This window comes from Coffea arabica, chromosome 4c (genome assembly GCF_036785885.1).
Source record: "Coffea arabica cultivar ET-39 chromosome 4c, Coffea Arabica ET-39 HiFi, whole genome shotgun sequence".
Classification (NCBI taxonomy): domain Eukaryota; kingdom Viridiplantae; phylum Streptophyta; class Magnoliopsida; order Gentianales; family Rubiaceae; genus Coffea; species Coffea arabica.
The window spans coordinates 6075370-6094706 of NC_092316.1; the positions used below are offsets into that span (position 1 = coordinate 6075370).

At 35.8% G+C, this 19337-nt stretch overlaps 1 protein-coding gene across 2 annotated transcripts; it reads left to right on the forward strand.

Moving 5' to 3' along the window:
- The first annotated feature begins 361 nt into the window (after positions 1–361).
- LOC113740140 (histone deacetylase 15-like) lies at positions 362–9421 on the forward strand. 2 transcript variants are annotated; one of them, XM_072045744.1, is made up of 18 exons: positions 362–501; positions 2149–2435; positions 2560–2736; positions 2885–2999; positions 3252–3328; positions 3567–3642; positions 3778–3842; positions 4673–4728; positions 4894–5017; positions 5142–5267; positions 5409–5459; positions 5701–5769; positions 5870–5978; positions 6601–6698; positions 7678–7760; positions 7849–7894; positions 8351–8522; positions 9182–9421. In XM_072045744.1, exons 2-18 carry the CDS (start codon positions 2151–2153, stop codon positions 9292–9294), a joined length of 1842 nt encoding a protein of 613 aa, XP_071901845.1. In that variant the 5' UTR covers positions 362–501; positions 2149–2150; the 3' UTR covers positions 9295–9421. The 2 variants fall into 2 exon arrangements, with proteins under 2 accessions (XP_071901845.1, XP_071901846.1); XM_072045745.1 differs by having other exon boundaries at positions 6601–6680.
- The last annotated feature ends 9916 nt before the right edge of the window (positions 9422–19337 follow it).

The window sequence follows — 19337 nt, forward strand, 5'->3', positions numbered from 1 at the left end:
TCGTTTAAGGTTTTGAACAAGTCTTTCACGAACACAAATTCTATTTATTTTTCATTTTTTTGTTCTTATTTTAGAGGCTTGCCATAAAGCCAAACATTCTAATCATGTGATAAAGTAAGATAAAGCCAAACATTCTAAACATTTTAAGTAAGATAAAGTACACAGTAAATTATTTGTAAAAAAAAAATGTACATAGTAAGTATGCGTGTCCATTCTCCAAAAGAGTTAGTAATTTTTTTCCGAAAGTTAATTTAGTTAGTTAATATTCTTTTTTTACCATTTTTATGAGGCTTTCCCGTAGCCCGAGCCCAGGAGCCCTAAAACCTCTCACACCCGACCTCTATCGCTGCAATCCAAGGCCATCGCTCGGCCCCCCGACCACCATCCACCGCCGTGGCTCTTCTCCTTCCGGCCGACGCGATTTTAACATTGACAGGAGAACTTAAAGAAGCTCATTCAGCTCTCTGCCTTCCATCAAGACCATGCAGTTCGCTATCTGAGGTAACTTTTCTTTGCCTTTAAAATTTAATTTTTTTACTTATTTCTTTTTACTGTTCGTACATATTTGTATATATATCTGCATTTTTTCTCACATAGTCGGGACGTTATTTTTAGGTATTATATTGGATATTTGGATTGTTATTGTGGTCTATTTCGGTTTTTTTCTTTGGTTATTGGTGCTACTTTAGGAGTGGGATTGAGATTGTCAAAGTATCTAGCTTTTAATTTTTAAAGGTTCGATTTTTATGCCTTAAAAATTGCTAGTAAATCTATAAAAACAATGGAGTAAAATTGGTATAAGGATTAAAAGTTCACATTGCAAGGAGGAGAAATGTACACAAGCTTAGTTTTGAAATAGTACTCCTTTTGGTTGAGCATAGAATATCTTTCCGATGCAGTGATTTTATCTTCCCAATCAAGGTTAAGAACAGATCTTTTCTGGACAATGTATATTCATGGATTTGATGAAGTAGATTTTTGGACATGTAGGCTTTATTGTCTAGGTTCTGAATATGATAACTTGTGACTTGTTCTTTGTCCAATAGCATATGCTGTAAAATGCAAAGACCAACTTTTTCCTCTAAGTTTATCCTGGTTCTTTGTAGACCAGGACCAGACGGAGATCAATCACATTGCAATGGTCACCCCATACTGGTTGATAATTCACATTGTAATTGTTGTTGTCATCAACAAGATAGGACCACAGTTTCAAATTGAAGATTTGCAGGCGTAGAAATAGTCATCTAAGAACAGCATTTTGAAATTATTGGGAAAATGAACTTCATATTCTAAAATTTTACTATACTATTAACTGCAAAGACATCCTTTTTCGTCCTGGTTTCCCTTGTTTCTGTTGGTGTACTTCTTCTTGTCTTTTATTATTGCTTTTAGTCTGTGTGATTTTACTCTAAACAGCCTGTTTATGGGTGTGTGGTTGCAAAAGTATTACATACAGCTAAAGGATTCGTTGAGTTGACGCCAGGAAATTGTGAAATATTGGCTTTAATTCAGTTGAGTTGGGTTGAATTTTAGTATTTAATTACTGTAGAACTTCTATCTTGATATCCTTCACATTTGATGATGTACACATACTGGTGGTTTTTTCTCTTTGATGTCAGTTTTTTTGGTTAAATTTGGTTGATTGTTCCCCAGAAAACTTCAACTTTTACAGTGTTGAAATGTGTGCAATTGGGGTTAATTTCTTTCTATTTGGTTCAACTTGTACGGTTTCAAGAGCTTTTTTATGTTGACTAATTTTCTTTGTGGAACTTGTTATCAATGTCGTTTACTTGAGCAGAAAGGTGTTTAATGGGGATTTTGGATTCATGGGAATGTAGACAGGAAACACTTTTGTCGACATTATGGCTATGTGAATTTAGACCTTTCTAAGCCCCAGCACTGAGGGAACGTTGTTCTGGACTCTACTCGACATGGCTTGTTCTGTATTATCTGGGTGTTTCGTAGGAGAAAAAAAAAGAAGAAACTTGTTTTTGTTTTGTCTATGCAATAGTTGGTTGCTTCAATTGGATCATATGGATGTTTCCTCTTCCCCTTATCAATCTTCATTTTATTTGTATTGTTTTTAGTTATGTGCCTTTTTATTTAGCTTTTTGGATCTCTCTAACTGATGGCTATCTTCTCGTGAAGAAATGTTATTGGTGGATAAGTGCCATATAAACTCTGAACACAAGATGGTCTCGGATACTCTGCAAATTAATCATCATCTAACAAATGGAGAAGCTGAGAACAATCTTCACAAACAAAGCGAAAAGGCTCTATGTCAACCCCTGAATGGAAGTTTAGGAGAGGTTAGTTCTTTGGGATTTGGTGCTAATCGTACCCATACAGATGAAGAATCTGTGGACATCTCGGAAGTCACTACAAGAGATTCAGCAGCTACTTCCAATTCCAACTCCCATCTAGATGTAATACCTGTATGTGAAACAGTGGGACTCTACCTTCACAAGTTCTCTTCAAAGTCGATTTATGTTCTCGTTGCTTGCTTAATCAACTCATCTGGTTTTTCTGATAATTTTTTCTTTATGTGATCTACTGCAGAAAACTGGAAAAAGGCAGAATGATATGACTTTGGAAGACATTTATAATAAAGAGTATAATTTTGACGATGATGATGATGATAGTGACTGGGATCCGTTGGAGAAGAACATCGAAGTTTTAAAATGGTTTTGTGTCAACTGTACAATGGTTAACTTTGATGATGTCGTACACTGTGATGTATGCTTCAGTTGCTAACATTGTTAAACATGTTTTCATCCTTATTCCCATTTCTATTTCTTTGAGAAATGTATATGTGTTAATGTTTTCTCAAGTTTGGGTTCAAAGTAGCTTCTGCTTTTGATTCGACGTGGCATTTTCTGTGCAGGTATGTGGAGAACATAGAGAATCTGGAATTCTTAGGCATGGGTTTCATGCCTCTCCGTTTTTGCCTGAGCAAAGTCTTGATCCAAATGGATCAGAATTAATTGAAAGTTCCAAAGGTTATTCTCTGGATCTTGTGCTTGATGTTTATTTCTATCCTTAACCTCCTGAGTAGTTTAGGATTTTCTATTACCTTGTCTTGATAATTTGTGTTCTTGTGAGTTAAATATGGGTTTTATGACCTTGTTTTTGTTATCTCACTACATATACTAATATTTGCAATAGCATTCCTACTTTGCTAATAGGATTTGATGATTGTCTTGTTTTAGCATAAGAGTTACATTAATTTCACAAATTTCTTGTCAATATAGGATCACGTTCACAGAATGTTGCTCCAAACAACTCCACTGTAGTAGGATTTGATGAGAGGATGCTGCTGCATGCAGAAGTACAGTTCAATTACCTTGCAATCATTTTGATATTTATGCTTTTTTTTTTAAATTTGAAAAATAACTTTATGCCTTTTCATTCCTTTTCCTCTTACCTTGTATAACCTTCAAGAACTTGTTTATTCTCCAGTCTAAGGATCATGTCAGTGGATGTGACGTAAAGTTTCTCTCCCAACTGTATGCTCTTTTTGCGGTGTCTGACATTTATGTTTGTTTCTTTCTTTCTTTATTTGAAAGGTTGAAATGAAGTCTCATCCGCATCCAGAAAGACCAGATCGTCTTCGGGCTATTGCTGCCAGCCTTGATACTGCAGGTTCATAAATTTCGTAATACAAATTGTTGAATGTTTTATTGTTGAAAATGTGGAATTTGCTCAAATCTTCACTGATTTGGAGTACTGAATTTTACAATTCATGTTAGTTCTCTCAATAAAGTTCCATTATTTTAGGTATATTTCCTGGAAGATGTTATCCAATTTTAGCCAGAGAGATTACACGAGAGGAACTTCTAATGGTAATACATTTAGACAAAACTCCCTGTGTCATTTTTGCTATTACATGGGTTTTTCTTTGGGGGAAATTCCTCATACATCCCCTGTGGTTAAGCTTTATAAGATACACCCCTTGTGGTTCAAAAATGTGCAATTACAACCCTTGTGCTTTGAATTTAGGTGAAAACTTATAGAAATGGAGTTGACTAACGGAAATTTCACATACGCACTCCAATAGTGCAACCGGTTACTTGATTCTGATTATGTGAGGACTTAATAATATTTTTTTTCAACAAATACCTCCAAATCAACGTTTGCAATCTATAAAAAACTTTAAATTATCACTATTGGAAATGTTCACTTGGTGCATTTTCAAAAGAAAAATCTTACTGAGGTTTGATATTACTAGAAACAAGTAATCATTTGCAATATAGGATTGTGTATGGTTAAGTTTTAACTAGTAGAGTCCATTTCATTTTGTTTTCCACTTAAATCCAAAGCACAAGGGGTGTAAGTGGACATTTTTAAACCACAAGGAGTGTATCTTAAAAATCGCTTAACTACAGGGGGTGTATGTGGAATTTACCCCCCTTTTTTTCTTTTTTGGCCCATGGAAGAATCAAGCCAAATATTTGGAATTTGATGGTCATGGCCAATCCATGAACTTTGGTTAAAATCTTAGTGGAAGGTTACCTATGAACTGGCATTCTGATAACAGCAGTTGCCTGTGTCTGTAGTTGCATAATCTTGAACATTAAAAGCGAGGGAAATAATAACTTTTTTCATTTAATTTTTTTAAAATTTTCTTTAACGGTATTATAGTTGCTAATTTTGTCCCTTTTGGAGATTTTAGATCCACTCTCCAGAGAACATTGAGGCTGTGGAGCTCACAAGCCGTATGCTTGCTAGGTTTGTTGATTTTTTTTTTGAAGTTCTTCTCTTCTTTCCCTGATGTACTTCTCTCTTCTTTCTTGTATGCATTCAACCATGGGCTGGTTCACGTCTATATTAAGCCTGAGTGGGTTTATGAAGGTGTTGCATTTTCACTTTCTTTTACTGGGTTGGACCTTGCAGTTACTTCACTCCTGATACATATGCAAACGAACATTCAGCTCGTGCTGCCAGGCTAGCAGCAGGTTTATGTGCTGATCTGGCTTCTACTATATTCTCAGGGCGTGCAAAAAATGGTTTTGCTCTGGTAAGGACATCTAGCATTTATTGGGAATGTTTTACGAACTTAACAAATCTGACAGGAAAATATTATGAGCACACACACACACACACTCTCTCTCTCTCTCTCTCAATCTCTCTCATGATAACAGGTTCGGCCTCCTGGTCATCATGCTGGTGTGAAACAGGCAATGGGGTTCTGCCTTCACAATAATGCAGCAATTGCTGCATCAGCAGCCCAAGCTGCAGGAGCTAAGAAGGTCTTAATTGTTGACTGGGTAAGGGCAGTTGTATTTGAATTCATACTGCACTGTTGAACTATTAATAAGCCTTGAATGGTCATTACTGCAGTTCTGTCATAAATTGGAAATACAATTGCTATGATTTACTGAACCCTCATTCTCTTTTGTATCACACAGGATGTACATCATGGAAATGGCACTCAAGAGATATTTGATCAGAGCAAATCGGTCAGTCCTCCTTGGATTACACGAGATTCTACACTTTTTTATGCTTCATGTTGAGGCCAGATAAAGTTTCAAAATTATTATTTATGGACTCCATCTGGCATCTTACTCCATTTTGTATTTGTTGCCTTATTTTATTGGGTTTTGATAATTGGTTTTCATGGGTTTGAGGCCTAAAAGGGAAGCTTACTCGTTTCTTATTTGATGGATGTTTGAGGTCCTAAGGCTTTTACTCTCTATGTAGGTTTTGTATGTGTCCCTGCATAGACACGAGGGTGGAAAGTTCTATCCTGGCACTGGAGCTGCTGATGAGGTATTTGATTCCCTGTGTGTTTGGTTTTGTCTCTCATTCGCCATTTGCAGTGATTGTTGAATTGCCAGTAATTGTATGAAATAAATACCCTCTTTTGTAGGTTGGTACCATGGGTGCAGAAGGATATTGTGTCAATATTCCTTGGAGTCGCCGGGGAGTTGGCGATAAAGACTATATTTATGCATTTCAACATATTGTGATTCCTATAGGTTGATAACCTGATTCTTTGTCTCTCACCTTAAAATAGACCGTATATGGCATAGTAATGTAACTCTTAAGAAGTTTTTATTTGCATTTTTTATCAATTGGTTAGTGGACTAGGAATTCTTGATCAAGATGATTAAAACTTGAAATTATACTGCCTAGCAGCTTTTCTGAGACAGTTGTCTCTATGTTCTTACCATTACAGCATAAATTAGGTGGATATTTGTTCCAGTAAGCTTCTCTTTAGATTTGATAAGGGTTCAAGGAACCATTTCACTTTAGTTAGCATCTGTTTATATGTTATTTTCATTAACCACACTCGTACAAAAGTAAAATGTCCAGAGAAGTTAATATATTGTACCATGTTTTGGGTGTCTAATGCCAATTAGGATTATGTTGAATTGTGAATCAAAGTTTTTCTGAACTTGTTTTTGCCTCCACTTCTTTCCTTGGCTTCTCTTTGGTTTGGCTCATTGTTGCCACATTATGCAATTGGGATGTAATTGTACGTTTTCCTCTTCTTATCAGTTTGCACACATTTATCTTGTTGTACATTTTATTCATTTTTTTTGCCATTATTAACTTCCTTAAATCGTCTAATATTCCCTGAAATACACTTTATTGCAGCCTCTGAGTTTGCCCCAGATTTTACTATCATTTCTGCAGGATTTGATGCTGCAAGGGGTGATCCCCTTGGATGTTGTGATGTAAGAAATATTCTCTTGGTAAAATTATCTGTTTTGTTTTACCCTTCATAATCAATTATGTTTTTTGGCTACTGCAACAATAGATATTTGCTGATTGGTGGGCCACATTAAAATTTGCTATTAGTCCATTCTCTACCAAATCTTATCTGTTCAGAATCATCAAAATAGCAGGGATACTCCTATATGCTAAATTAGCACGCATTTAAGCTGGCCGGTCAAGCTCTGAGAATATAAGAAACTGGCGGTGTTTAAAATAAGATGAAAAAGTGTCTCACAGTGATAGCGTTTCAATTGAGATCATCTTTCTGTGCATTAGCTTCAAGCTGATAGCTTTGATCTTTGTATCATATTTTAGATATTGAAGTTTAGTTGAACTGGTTGCTTTTCTCTGTAGACAAATTTTGTTGAATAAGGCAAGTTGTATAGGAGACCTTCACTCTTTTGCTGAAACTACTCTACGTTGCCTCCCCTATTTTTGGGACAGCTCAAACTTGTTAATCATTTTCCCATCTTCCCCTGTGTTTCATTTCTCCTAAAAATAGGTGGCTTCAGAATCATTCATCTTAATCAGGAATTTTGTTTGTTGTTTGACCTGCTAAAAGTTGCTGAAATTTGGCATATGATGTTGCTGCAAAGTTTTTTCATTGAGACAAAAAGATGAAGGTTCTTCTGTCTCTCACTTTCTTTATACTAAGCTCAATGGAGATTCCTGCTATGTTATGATACTTCCCTAAATCCTCCTTCCACATAAGTTTTATTTTACCATTTCTGGAAAAGGAAAGAATTCATAATTTATGTATGTTTAATATTTTTATGCCAAATACTCTAATTGAGAGTGGTGGTGCAAAAGCTTGGTGCTTGATTGCCTTTTTGATTTTGCATATGCTACTATAATACATGCTGCAATTATAGTCGAGGAATCCAAGAAAGGATAGGATATTGCCTCTGTAAGCTAAGATTCATCATTTCACTGGATTGTATTGTTTCATCTTCTTAGGTGACTCCTGCTGGCTTTGCACAGATGACAGAAATGCTGACTGCTCTTTCTGGTGGAAAGTTACTTGTTATCCTCGAGGGCGGGTTGGTTTTTAGACGTTCATGGGTTCATGTCATTTTTTTCACGTATTTGAATGTCATGATTGATCTTGAACACTTGTAACTTTTACAGCTATAATCTTCGTTCAATATCATCCTCTGCTACTGCAGTTATTAAGGTAAATTATCTTATTGTTGGTACTGGTTCAACTCCGTTAATCGTTATGCTTTTAACTTTGCTGCTGGATATGATCCCACATTCTACTTTTGGTATCATCCATCTACACTTTAACTGGGTGTTTGGAGTTGTCTTTGTAGATACATGTCAGGTTGGAGAAATTAACACCTAGGTACATCATGCTGGAATAGCATTGAATGTACAGTTTTCAGGCAAATAATTTATCATTATCATCTAGGTTATTAATGACACCAAGAAAAAGATGTAGTTCGTGCTTGTATTTGTTTAATTTTATATGCGAGCTCATTTGTCTGATAGTGGTGAACAAGATGGTTTGACCATTGAGCTTTCAGCTTCAGCTGTGGAAATATTCTTCCCAGATATTTTTCTTAAATTTTCTAATACGTTACTTGCTTCCTGTTTTGAGTGTCTTTAGTTTCTTCAAACTTGGTTGCAGGTCTTGCTTGGTGAAAGTCCAGCGTGCAACTTGGATGATATTGTTCCTTCCAAGTCTGGGTTGCGAACCATTTTTGAAGTTTTAAAAATTCAGACAAAATATTGGCCTGCACTAGAGTCAACCTTTTCCAAATTGCAGTTACGATGGGGAATTTATGCTTTTCAGGACACAGGTTAGTGTGTTTGTTGCCTGAGATCTTGGAACAGCCTTCCGGTTTTAGATCTGTTTTCATGTGTGGTTGTATTCTTGCACTTTTCTTTTGGGATACATTGGTTCTAATGTTAAGTAATTTAAAACCAATATAAGAGAAGGTGGATAATTAGAGCATTCGGGCATGGAATAGGGAATTAGGATCTCAGTGGCTTGCAATGTGTCCTCTTCACAGGGTGAAGTCTTCTTTTTGATCAATATCAATGTATCTGTTGTCCCCCTGGTTCTCTTCTACATGTTATAGTGGTACTATTGGTCCTGCTACAAAGACACTTCTACCAAATGATCCAAGGTGCACGTGCATAAAAGCAGTAATAGAGAGATGACACGTCTAATTCTGCTAAACTATTTGTACCCAAAAAAAAAAAAAATCGTTTAGTATATGATCAACAGTAAAAACTGAGAAAGGGAGAGAGATGCTGCTAATGAAAAAATACCTGTTCTTTTCTCCAGTGAAATAATTAAATGACAGAGATTGGTGCAAGGATATATTTTGAAACAAGGTCTAGTTGTGAATCAGATTCGTGTATCTAAGACAATGACTTGCTGGTATTCAATCTTGTGTTTTGAGTGGATGTTTGGTCCGTCATTTCAATGGCTTGTCCTTGGCATTTTTCACAGGGAAGCAGGTAAAAAGGAGACGAAAGGCAGTGGTGCCTGTTTGGTGGAGATGGGGGCGAAAGAGGTTATTCTATCGTGTGCTGTCCAAGCAGCTTCAATTTAAAGTGAAATAGGTGCCAAGTGTACATGTGTTTCTTAGTCTGACCTGTCTTTGTAACTTCTTCAGTACCTAAATTAGGGTTGTGCAGTTTTGTGGAAATGGATTCCTAGTAATGCGAATTATGTTGAGTTTTACCTCTCTCTCTATCTCGCTCCTACATACGTACTTGCTCTAATCTGTCTCACATATCAACCTTTATGACAATGCCATTTGGTAGCTTATTAGATCGGCAGATTTCTATTCCTTTCTACTAATGCAGGCAAATTCAGACTGCTTATGTTCAAATAATTCATCTCAAATATTTTGATAGCAAAAGAAGTCAGTGTTGTAACAATGTAATTTATTGAAGTTTACTAGCTATCGAGCATGAAAGCTCAGTTGTCAAAGATCTTCGTGAATTGCAGAACTGGTATCGCTCATTATGCCACTAATTTTCTTTATCTTTCTTCTGTGGGACATTAGTATTTTGAGGCTTTTTTCCCCTCTAATTTACGAATTAGGTGTAAGAAAAAGCTGCATTAGATTTTTGGGTAGAAGGTTTCTGGCTTCTTGTTGGAAGATGCGAATGGGCATAGGCCAGCATGGTGTCGATGTGCATTTTCTTGGGTTTGGGAAGTTTTATTTCAGGTCTTAGGATTTTGCTGCACCTGGATCCTCGAGTCAACTAACAAACTTCTCTAGTATGTCGAAGAGAAAAAATTTAAAAGCTGTTTGAGAGGAAAGGGGAGTGTGTCGGTGACCATTCTAAACATGATTAGAGCAAGTGCACATGCATTAGGGAAGTAGCAGACTCGGAAGAAAGTTCTGAGAGAGACAATTTGAAAGTTGAATTCAAGCTCTCTATATGGCGAAAATGATGCCTTAAGAGAGAGAGAGAGAGAGAGAGACCATTTCAAGTTTGACTTAAAGCCAGAGAGAGAGAGGGAGAGAGAATATCCCAGACCCACCCAGGGGCAAGCACTGGAGAAGTAAGAGAACGACACTGGTCTTTTTTTTACTTTCCTGCTTTTTTGGTCTCTGGTTTACAAGTTGCTTTTCTCTTTATCTTGAAGAATCAAACATTGCAACATGCTTAAGACGTGGAGTGCAGAATGATTAGATTTAATAGAATCTTTAATAAAGATGGCTAAGATAAAAAAAACGATCACCACATAAATGTTTTTGAGTCCAGTATGTCCAGACAAGGAATGCGGGCATTAGTTTGCCGAACACAATCTCCTTGTGCCAGTGTCGTACAAATTATGGCTCACAAGACCAAATATGCATTTCCACCGTCCATTAAAAAGTGATGCAGAAACAGTAGAATTACTCCTTTTGCTGAAGCCACAAACCAAATATGCGAGGAACTTTGCTATTGATGCATTGGCTGAGGCGGTGCCATTGGATATGCAACATAAGGGGGATGATGTCCATGAGGAAGCATTACTGCTGATGCAAAGTGACCAGGAGCAGCAGCAGCCAGATGACCTACTGGTGGTGCACCATGTACCCCTAATCCATGCATACTTTGTTGCCCCCGCGCGTCGTTGCTGGTCCCAGAGCAAATCTCGCATTACAGTCGTGTCAGAGCGAATCTTGTGTTGTCTTTACGTAAATTCTTACTTCTGTTAGAAAATGTCAGAAAGATGAGTTGGGGTCCAAATGATGTTATGATTTTGACAACGTAAAGGAGTGGAATGGAAGAAGCTGTGTGTCATGTTTGACGAGAACAACCTCTGAAGTTTGTAGAATTAAATGTCATATTAGAGAGAGGGTGACCTTTAGAAACTGCGCACGATTGATGAGGTGGACAGTTTTGACTATCACTAGATTTTGCAAGGACATTTTTGACTATGACCGGATACACAAACCTTATAAGCGGGAGACTGCGAGACCCACCCTACATCTAATTTGAGAAGAAGAAATGGCATGAATATAAGTCTCTGTCCAGTCCATAAGCTATTAAGTATTTTGAACCTTGATTCGGCTACAAAGTTGGGCCAACTTGTGGACTCGAAGCAGTACACATTAACCTTAGAGTTCTTGCCATAAAAAGGACAGCGACCAAAACATCCATTTTCGATCCATACAAAAGGACTCAATATTACCTTGTTTTACATGGCCAAAGTAACAACCAGCATAATAACACTACCATATTTTACACCAAAATAATAGCCAAGAAAGATCTCTGTGTTTAGATTTCTATCAAAAGAAGAACCACATTTAAGTCATCAAAATGAAAGGCTTTCCACGTATCATCTTTCTACATCAAACAATTGACAACAAATTAAGCATTCCGGTTTGAATAATCAAAGGGGCTGGATTTGGATTTGTTATCTTGATCCAAATTTTTTTTTTTTGCAACAACAGTTGGAGCGTAACTTTTCCCTCAAGTTTTGATGTGCAACAGTTGTAGCAGCTGTTGCTTTAGCGGCAACGAGTGGTTTGGTTCGATGTTGGCTACAGGCTGCCAATTGAATACGAGTTAACATCAACTCATCTGAAGTAAAAATTATGGCAAATTTATACAACTAGATTCATGAATATTACTTGAGAAAGTACTAAATTCTTCAAGACAGAACGTTTCCTTACTTTAAACTTTTGATTTGGATGTACTAGCGTAATTAACAGTCTTTTGTTTAGTCACTGTTTGCTGCTGAGGTAGCGCTAAAGTTGCCCGCTGAGAAATCGTACGTGGCTGTAGATGTGCTGATTCTTGAACGTCTGGTTGTTTAGGTGCGTATGATAAGAGAAATAGAAGTTGTTCAATGCAGTAAATATCAATAATGAATTTAGTTGGTAAATAAATCAAATAAGAGTAAAATTTGGAGTTTGAATGAATTGGATGCTTGCGAGTTCTTGAATTATGATTTAGTTGAAAGTATGTCTTGCAATGTACAGCAAGCCCCGATGTCTGACTCTTTTTTTTATTTATTTTTTTTATATATTTAAGTTACAATCAACTTCTATAAATTTTCGATGTTTACAAGAACTACATCCAATTAGTTGCTTGTTTTGTATTTCTCAACAGAAACACACTCAATTAATGGAAAATTTTCACCATATGCACTCTAATAGTTTGATTCATGACATGTGTATACACTGACAGTGTATACACTATCACCGTTCGATTCATGACATGTGTGCAATAGTTGAATTTTAAATTTCAATTTTATATAGTTATCATTCATTCAATGCTAATAGTGTATACACTGTCAGTGTAAAAAAAATTAATTCTTTAAAAATACTCCCAAATGAATCTTCCGTATATATAAAAATGTTTAAAATAGATTCACTTGAAAAGCATATACAATATGACAATCACCTAAACAAATATAGAAACAAATTTGAATGCATAATTACTTAATGTTTAAAAGCAAATATCGAATAAACAAAGACCTAGTAGTAATTTTATTTATCATTTTTATTGCTATGTGTATGGTTAGGAAATGTCAATGGACCTCTCTTTTCGTTATTAGAAGAATTCCGGTGAACCTTTCGATTGTGGGAAATTAACAAAAGTACCCTTATTCTTAATTAAGTCATGACTTACTAATTTTTGTAAGATAGTAATCAAAATTAAAAAAAAAGTACGAGCATTTAGTCCTCTCAAATGAGTAAAAGTTTCAAGAATAGTATCGCTAAAAAAATAACAGAGTGCCACTAATTTTTTTTATTTTTATTTTGGTCTTATTATTTGTCATTCTGTTAATGAATGATTAATTATAAGCTCTGTATCTATGTAATTTGAATACTAGGCGAAGTGTGTTTTCCGTGTGGCTTATATATATATATATGTGTGTGTGTGTGTGTGTGTGTGTGTGTGTGTGTGTGTGTGTATTCTGGTTATTATTACCTCAAAAAATTAAGCGTGAAAAAGAATAAATTCAAGTACATTAAAAATGTTATACAATTAATAATAGTAAAAGATGGAAGTTACTGGTGGTGGTCACAGGAAAGAAAAGAGAACAAGAAAAAAAAAAACAAAATAGAACAAATCCCCATGCTCCTCTTCACTTCTTAATTTCCATCCCCTTATTATTAGGAAAAAAAAAGGTAAAGAAAAGTAATAAAAAAATTAATTAATATGTAAGAGACACTTTTATTTATGCTAAAATATTGGACTGGACACTTCTACCTTAAAACATCAAACAGGGGTAAAGTGTCAACAAACAAAGTTTAGGCGTAAAAGTGCAAAAACCAAAAATGTGCCTATGGTACTACAGGGTTACAAGTATGTGGTTTGGTGCCCTAACTATGGGCCTGTTTGGAACCTGAGTTTTTTGGGAGTTTGTCTAAAATTTTATTGTAGTACACTGTAGAAGTTTTTGAAAAAATTTGTGTAGAAATTTTGTAAGGTGAAAATTTTTTTTGTAGAAATTTTTGTAATGTGAAAAATTTTGTAGAAGTTTTTAAGGGGAAAAACTTTTTTTTTCTTTTTTTTTTTCTTTCCTCTCTTCTTCTTCTTCTTCTTCTTCTTCTTCTTCTTCTTCCTTCCCTCTCCCCCTTCCCCGTTACCAGCCCCCCTCCCCGCAGCAACGCAACACCCCCTACCCCTCCCCCTCTCTCTGCCGTCACCCTCCCTCTCCCCTTCCCCTGCCATTCCTCTTCTCCCTTCCCCGCCACCCCTTTCCTCTACTCTCCCCGCCACCCGCCACCCCTTTTCCTCTCCCGTCTCCTCTGCCCATCACCCCTTCTCCGCCCTTCTTCTCCCTCTGCCCCGCCAACCCCTTCTGCCCGCCATCCCTTTTTCTCCTCCCCTCACCCATTCCCGTCACCCTCAACAGCCCTGTCGCCCTCCCTTAGCTGCGATCTAGTTGCGCGACCAGATCGCAACCCCCCTCCCCTCCACTTTTGCGATCTAGTCACGGGACTAGATCTGGTCGCGGGAGGGGGAGGGTTGCGAGGGACACACAAAAAAAAAGAGGAAGGTAGTCAAATCGGGTAAAGGGGGAGAATGGCAGGGAGAGGGAAAAAGGGAAAAAAAAAAAAGGAAATGGCGCCGGAGGTGGTGGACCGGGTTGGGATGGTGGAGGAAGAAGGAAGCCAAAGGGAAGGGAATTTTTTTTATGTGTGTTTTGTGTATTGGGTTAGGATGGTGGAGGAATTTGTGTGTGTTTTGTGTATTTTGAAGTGTGTAGGTAAAAAACTTTGAAAAGTTTTTTGAGTCCCTGTAGCAAAAGTTGTTAAAAAACTTATAGGTAAAAAACTTGCCCAAAAAACTAGTTTCCAAATAGGCCTTATATATTGAAATTGTAGATCCCTAAGAGAAGAGCGAGTGGGCGAGAAAATCAGAGTAGATTATAGGGCAGGGTTTGGATTTTGGGACAACAACAATGACTATGGATCAAACAGAACTCAATTGGTTTTTCAGTGCTCTGCCCTATTTTTTTGTTTTCAGAAATTGTTAGTATGCGAAAGACTCGATTTTGCTTCTGCATTATTTGTAAATAAGCATAGAAGAATTGAAAACTTCTGTGTGAGGGCGCTCTCTTCTTCTATATCATTTAGCTTATACTAGGTGGCTGCTACTGCTGTTGTTGTTAGAGCATCTCTAACCCCGTGGAATAAGCGGTGTAATGTCAAAGTTGGTTACACGGCCACCATTACTCGCATCATCAGAATGATGCGTGTAATAGGTGGGCCACCCCATTAAAAAATTTAGTCATTGGAAAATTTTTACTCAGCAAACTAGCTGTTTAACGTTCATTTTTTGCAATTGTGGAGTCCATTTGCAACGTTCATTTTTTCAAGCAGCCATGACTTAATTTTCTATATAAACACACAATATACTCTTTTTTTTTTACATATCCCACCATTCTACTCTATTATTTCTTTTACTCTCTCACTCATATTCCTTAACCTTTGTGCACAATTTTTTAAAATTTCAATATTTTGTGATTATGGATGAAAAATTTAGTAGTTTTACAAATATGTTAAATGCTCCAACTATAGAAAATTCATCATCCTCACAAAATCAAAACCCCCAAAATTTTCCAAATTACACATTTTCTGGTATTCCTACAAATGTGCAAAATTACACATTTCTCCTAAATTTATCCACTTCCAGTCATCCATCAAATTTCCAAAATCTACCAAATTTTTAATATCCAATTCCCATGTATCTTCCACCTACATATTTTTAAAAATTACTTTATTTATTTATGGGATATGAGTTATGCATTATTAAAATAAATATTTGATTTAATTGTGGACCCATACTATTACACCTTGTGGAGTGTAATCCATTGTGAGTGAAAGTGTAATAAAAGAGAAGAAAGTGAAAGTGAAAGTAGTTTTTATGTTACAACTGAAGTAGACTTCAAGCAAAAGAAGCAATCGGGCGCTTAACTATACCAGCTACATTTACAACTACATTCACACCAAATTCAAGAGCTACATTTACTACTATCTTCGCACCAGCTATGAACAAAAGCTTATCCTCCAATTCAAGCAAACAAATCCAGCTGCTTTTCTAAAGGTCAAGAAATTTAACACCAATAGTTTATAATCAACCATGCACATAGAATCTAGTTACAAACCAACAAATTTAACAGCCAGAGGGAATTGACAAGCAGCAAGAAAACAGCAGTACAACAAACAAAATACAATCCAGGCAAAAGTAGAGCAAGGAGTTCACCTTGCGAAAGCCTGCAAAAGTACCAAAACTAAGCTTTCATCAATATTTCTTACAATCATAACTGAGCAAAAACGAGCAACCTCAATTATTTATGTTAAATACAACCCTTAATTATAAAGGGACTAACATGAAGAGCAGAATAAGCAAATTGTGTCTCGTGACAAGAAAATAACATTGTAGCAAAGAAAATTTGATCAAGGCGGAAATGGAGTGAAGGGCTCACCCTGCAAAACCACCAAAACGCAAGAAATAAAGCGAAGAGTTCACCTTGCAAAATTAGGGAACTGAAGCTTTCAATTGAAAAAGGAAGTTGCTTTTGAGATGGCTTGCACAGAAGATTAGTGAGGCAAAAGAGTGAAGAATTCACATTGCAAAGCCGCTAAACCCAAGCCTTCAATTGAAGAAAGAAACAAATCCAATATGCTGCTTTTGAGATGGCTTGCTAACAAGATTACCTAGGCAAGAGAGTTTTGTGCGGCTCCCACAGACCGATTTGCACACATCCCACTGCCCACTCACCAGTAGAGTTGAAGCAACGACAATTACAAACAAGATGGACTGTCTTAGTTGGAGAAACCAAACACGCACCTGAAGCACAAATACAAAAGCTACCAAAGTTATCCATAATTACCGGATAACCGGTCCATGGCACTGTAGCAATTCCAACTCACACTTTTAGTATAGTAATCATATGTTTTGTATAACACTGACATTTTTTCATTCTAGCAGCTTTGTATCAAGAGGCTAACTAAATTGACTCCAATTTCTAGTACAAACAGGAAAAAAATGCACATCATCATCTTTCATTTATTGCATGACGAACTGCAAACGCTTTATTCCTTTCTAATGCTAGCACTAATAATTTTATAGAACCACTGAAAGGCTTAATCAGGTTTTGGAAATTGCTGAACAACTGAAAGAGGTTGTCATGCTCACTTTGTGTCTATGAATTATCCATTTAAGAGCCCTGTGCTATAAGTTGAACCCCATTTTTTAGTTCTAATAACAGCCTTCGGAACTATATCTCAACTTTCTGAATTTATCATTTTGATTTTTATCGGTTGATCACTTTTGTTGGTAAATGCATTGACAGAGGTGGATCTTAATGAAAATTTTTTCAAGGCACTTCTTTGCGTTCAAGAAATCCAGGCTAAAAGAATGTTAATACCTATGTCCAAGGTGATGAATACCTATGTCCAATAGTTTGTATATGCACTGCCATCCAAGTGGACATAGTTTTTTCTGAGTGAGTTGGCCATTTGATTCGGCATTATTTCCAAGCAAAGTATCTGTATCCTAAGAGTACCTTGGCTTCTACAAATCTGGTAATAGGGTCAATATGTGCATGGGCCTAGCTGATTGTGAATATAATGTTGCTTTCTTATAATCATTGAGTTCAATTAGTTTTTTGGTTTGGGAAAACGTTGGTTTACAAGTCTCTATGATTGAAACTTGAGACCTGATATAAGCCACTATAACATTAGTGTTGTTCCCTTGCATGGTTTGCTTCATTATTTCTTGTTTCTTTTAGAGTTACCAGTGTCATAGAATGCAATATCTGTAAATGATAAAAAGATAAATATTGGTTTCTATTAGATTTTTCTTCTTCGTTTATTTATTTGTGTATTTTTGTATCTATTCCTAACTATTGTATAAGAAGCACTTTTAAGTAAAGTGTAAAATCAAAATCGCTACTAAACCCTAGGTAAAGTTATAGGGCAAAAGAAATGACTAAATCCAAACTTCTATGCGTTCTGGATAGATTGAAAAAGGCATCACTCTCCTTTTTCGACCTGTGCTTTCCATTCCGACAATCCAAAGCATTCCCAGAAAATCCAAATGTGGATCGTCAAAGCAAAAACTAGGTAGATTGACGATCGTAGCTCCGCGGAACCTTCTCTAAGTCAGTGTAATTTTTGTTCCCTTTTGTTTCATTTTTGTTTATGATCTTGCCTACTGCAAATTTAAGGAGGTAAAAAGACAATTTTCTATCGATCATGTCAAATTTCAATCTGTCCCCACCTTATTCCCAAACGAATGCCCACGCCAACCCAATTTCACCCCTATCTCTGCCACTAATTCAACCCCAACCCCAACCCCAACCCCAACCTTACCATGATTTAGGCTTTTCAAATCGACAAACCCCAACCTATCAACAGTATCTATTACATAATTCGCCCCAACTAATCTTAACAAACATACAAACATATGAAAAAAATACACATGCATTAACAAATATATTGTTTCTTATTCATTATACACTCTGATATGTTGTATAATACATCTTATTTATTATTGTCAAATGTATATCATCTCATGCATAAGTTGCAAAATGGATGATGATATTTGGATGTTTTGTGTTTTATGGAGTGAAACACATATTTTCTACCAATAATGTGTGACAACAATATCTACTAATTTAGACAATACATAACAAATACTTATTTATACACATGTAAGGTGGTTGATATTAAATTGAAATATTCTAAAAAAAATACAATTATTTGTATGTTTTTGATATTTATTGTATTAACTTTTATCATGTATTATAAAATATAGAACATAATGTAGTTGTATCAATTGAAGACTATAAGTCACAAATGCAGAACAGATTCCTATTTAACTCTAAAAATAGAAAATAAGGGACCACTTCCTATTATAGCTTAAAAACTTTATTTATTCAATTGGCCTTAATTTAATAATATACAATTTATTTTAATTTTTTGACAGTTGTAATGATGATTTCTAAACCACTATAAATAATATGGTCTTTGACAAGTAAGTTATGATATTTGTTTGGCATTTATTTATAGATCTATTAAAAATTGATTAAAAAGGAAAATGATGACAGATCCATAAAAAAGAATAAAAATTCTACTCTTTGTCCTTTGTTCTTATAAATGCAGAATATAACCAGTTATATATGCTCTAAATAGCTTGGTAAAAAGAACCAAAAGAACTTTAGACAATGAAGAGTACAATTATGAATTAATTATTTCTTTCTTTCTTACACTAATTGACTTCCTATCTATGTTTAGGAGGAGAAATACCCATGTCTTCCTAGTTTCTGTAAATATTTAGAGTCAAACACATTCTAAAAGGCATCTTTATTCATATCACTAGGGGTTAAGTAGAGGTATTTCCTTAAACATTTTACATCTTATATAAATCTACAAGGTGGAAAGTTTATAGGGATATTATTGAACAATAGGAGGATTATGCGGTATTTTAAGGAAATTGCTATTTACGTTAAAATCATTGAATAACAAATATTTCATCCACAATCATAAATAGAAAATATCTGACTTTAACACACATACTAGCAGTAATTCAAGATGATTGCAACTGATTGAAGAGCATATGAAATGCATTCTAACATTCCTCACTTTCTTGATGGAGTAACTTGTCAACTACGTAGCTCATCGTTGGTCTTCCCC

Excerpts from the sequence above, each read along its gene's own strand:
- LOC113740140 (XM_072045744.1), top strand. The coding sequence starts at position 2,151 with ATGTTATTGGTGGATAAGTGCCATATAAACTCTGAACACAAGATGGTC. Across the intron at positions 3,643-3,777 it reads TGCCAGCCTTGATACTGCAG|GTATATTTCCTGGAAGATGT; the intron begins GTTCATAAATTT and ends CCATTATTTTAG. Across the intron at positions 3,843-4,672 it reads CACGAGAGGAACTTCTAATG|ATCCACTCTCCAGAGAACAT; the intron begins GTAATACATTTA and ends TGGAGATTTTAG.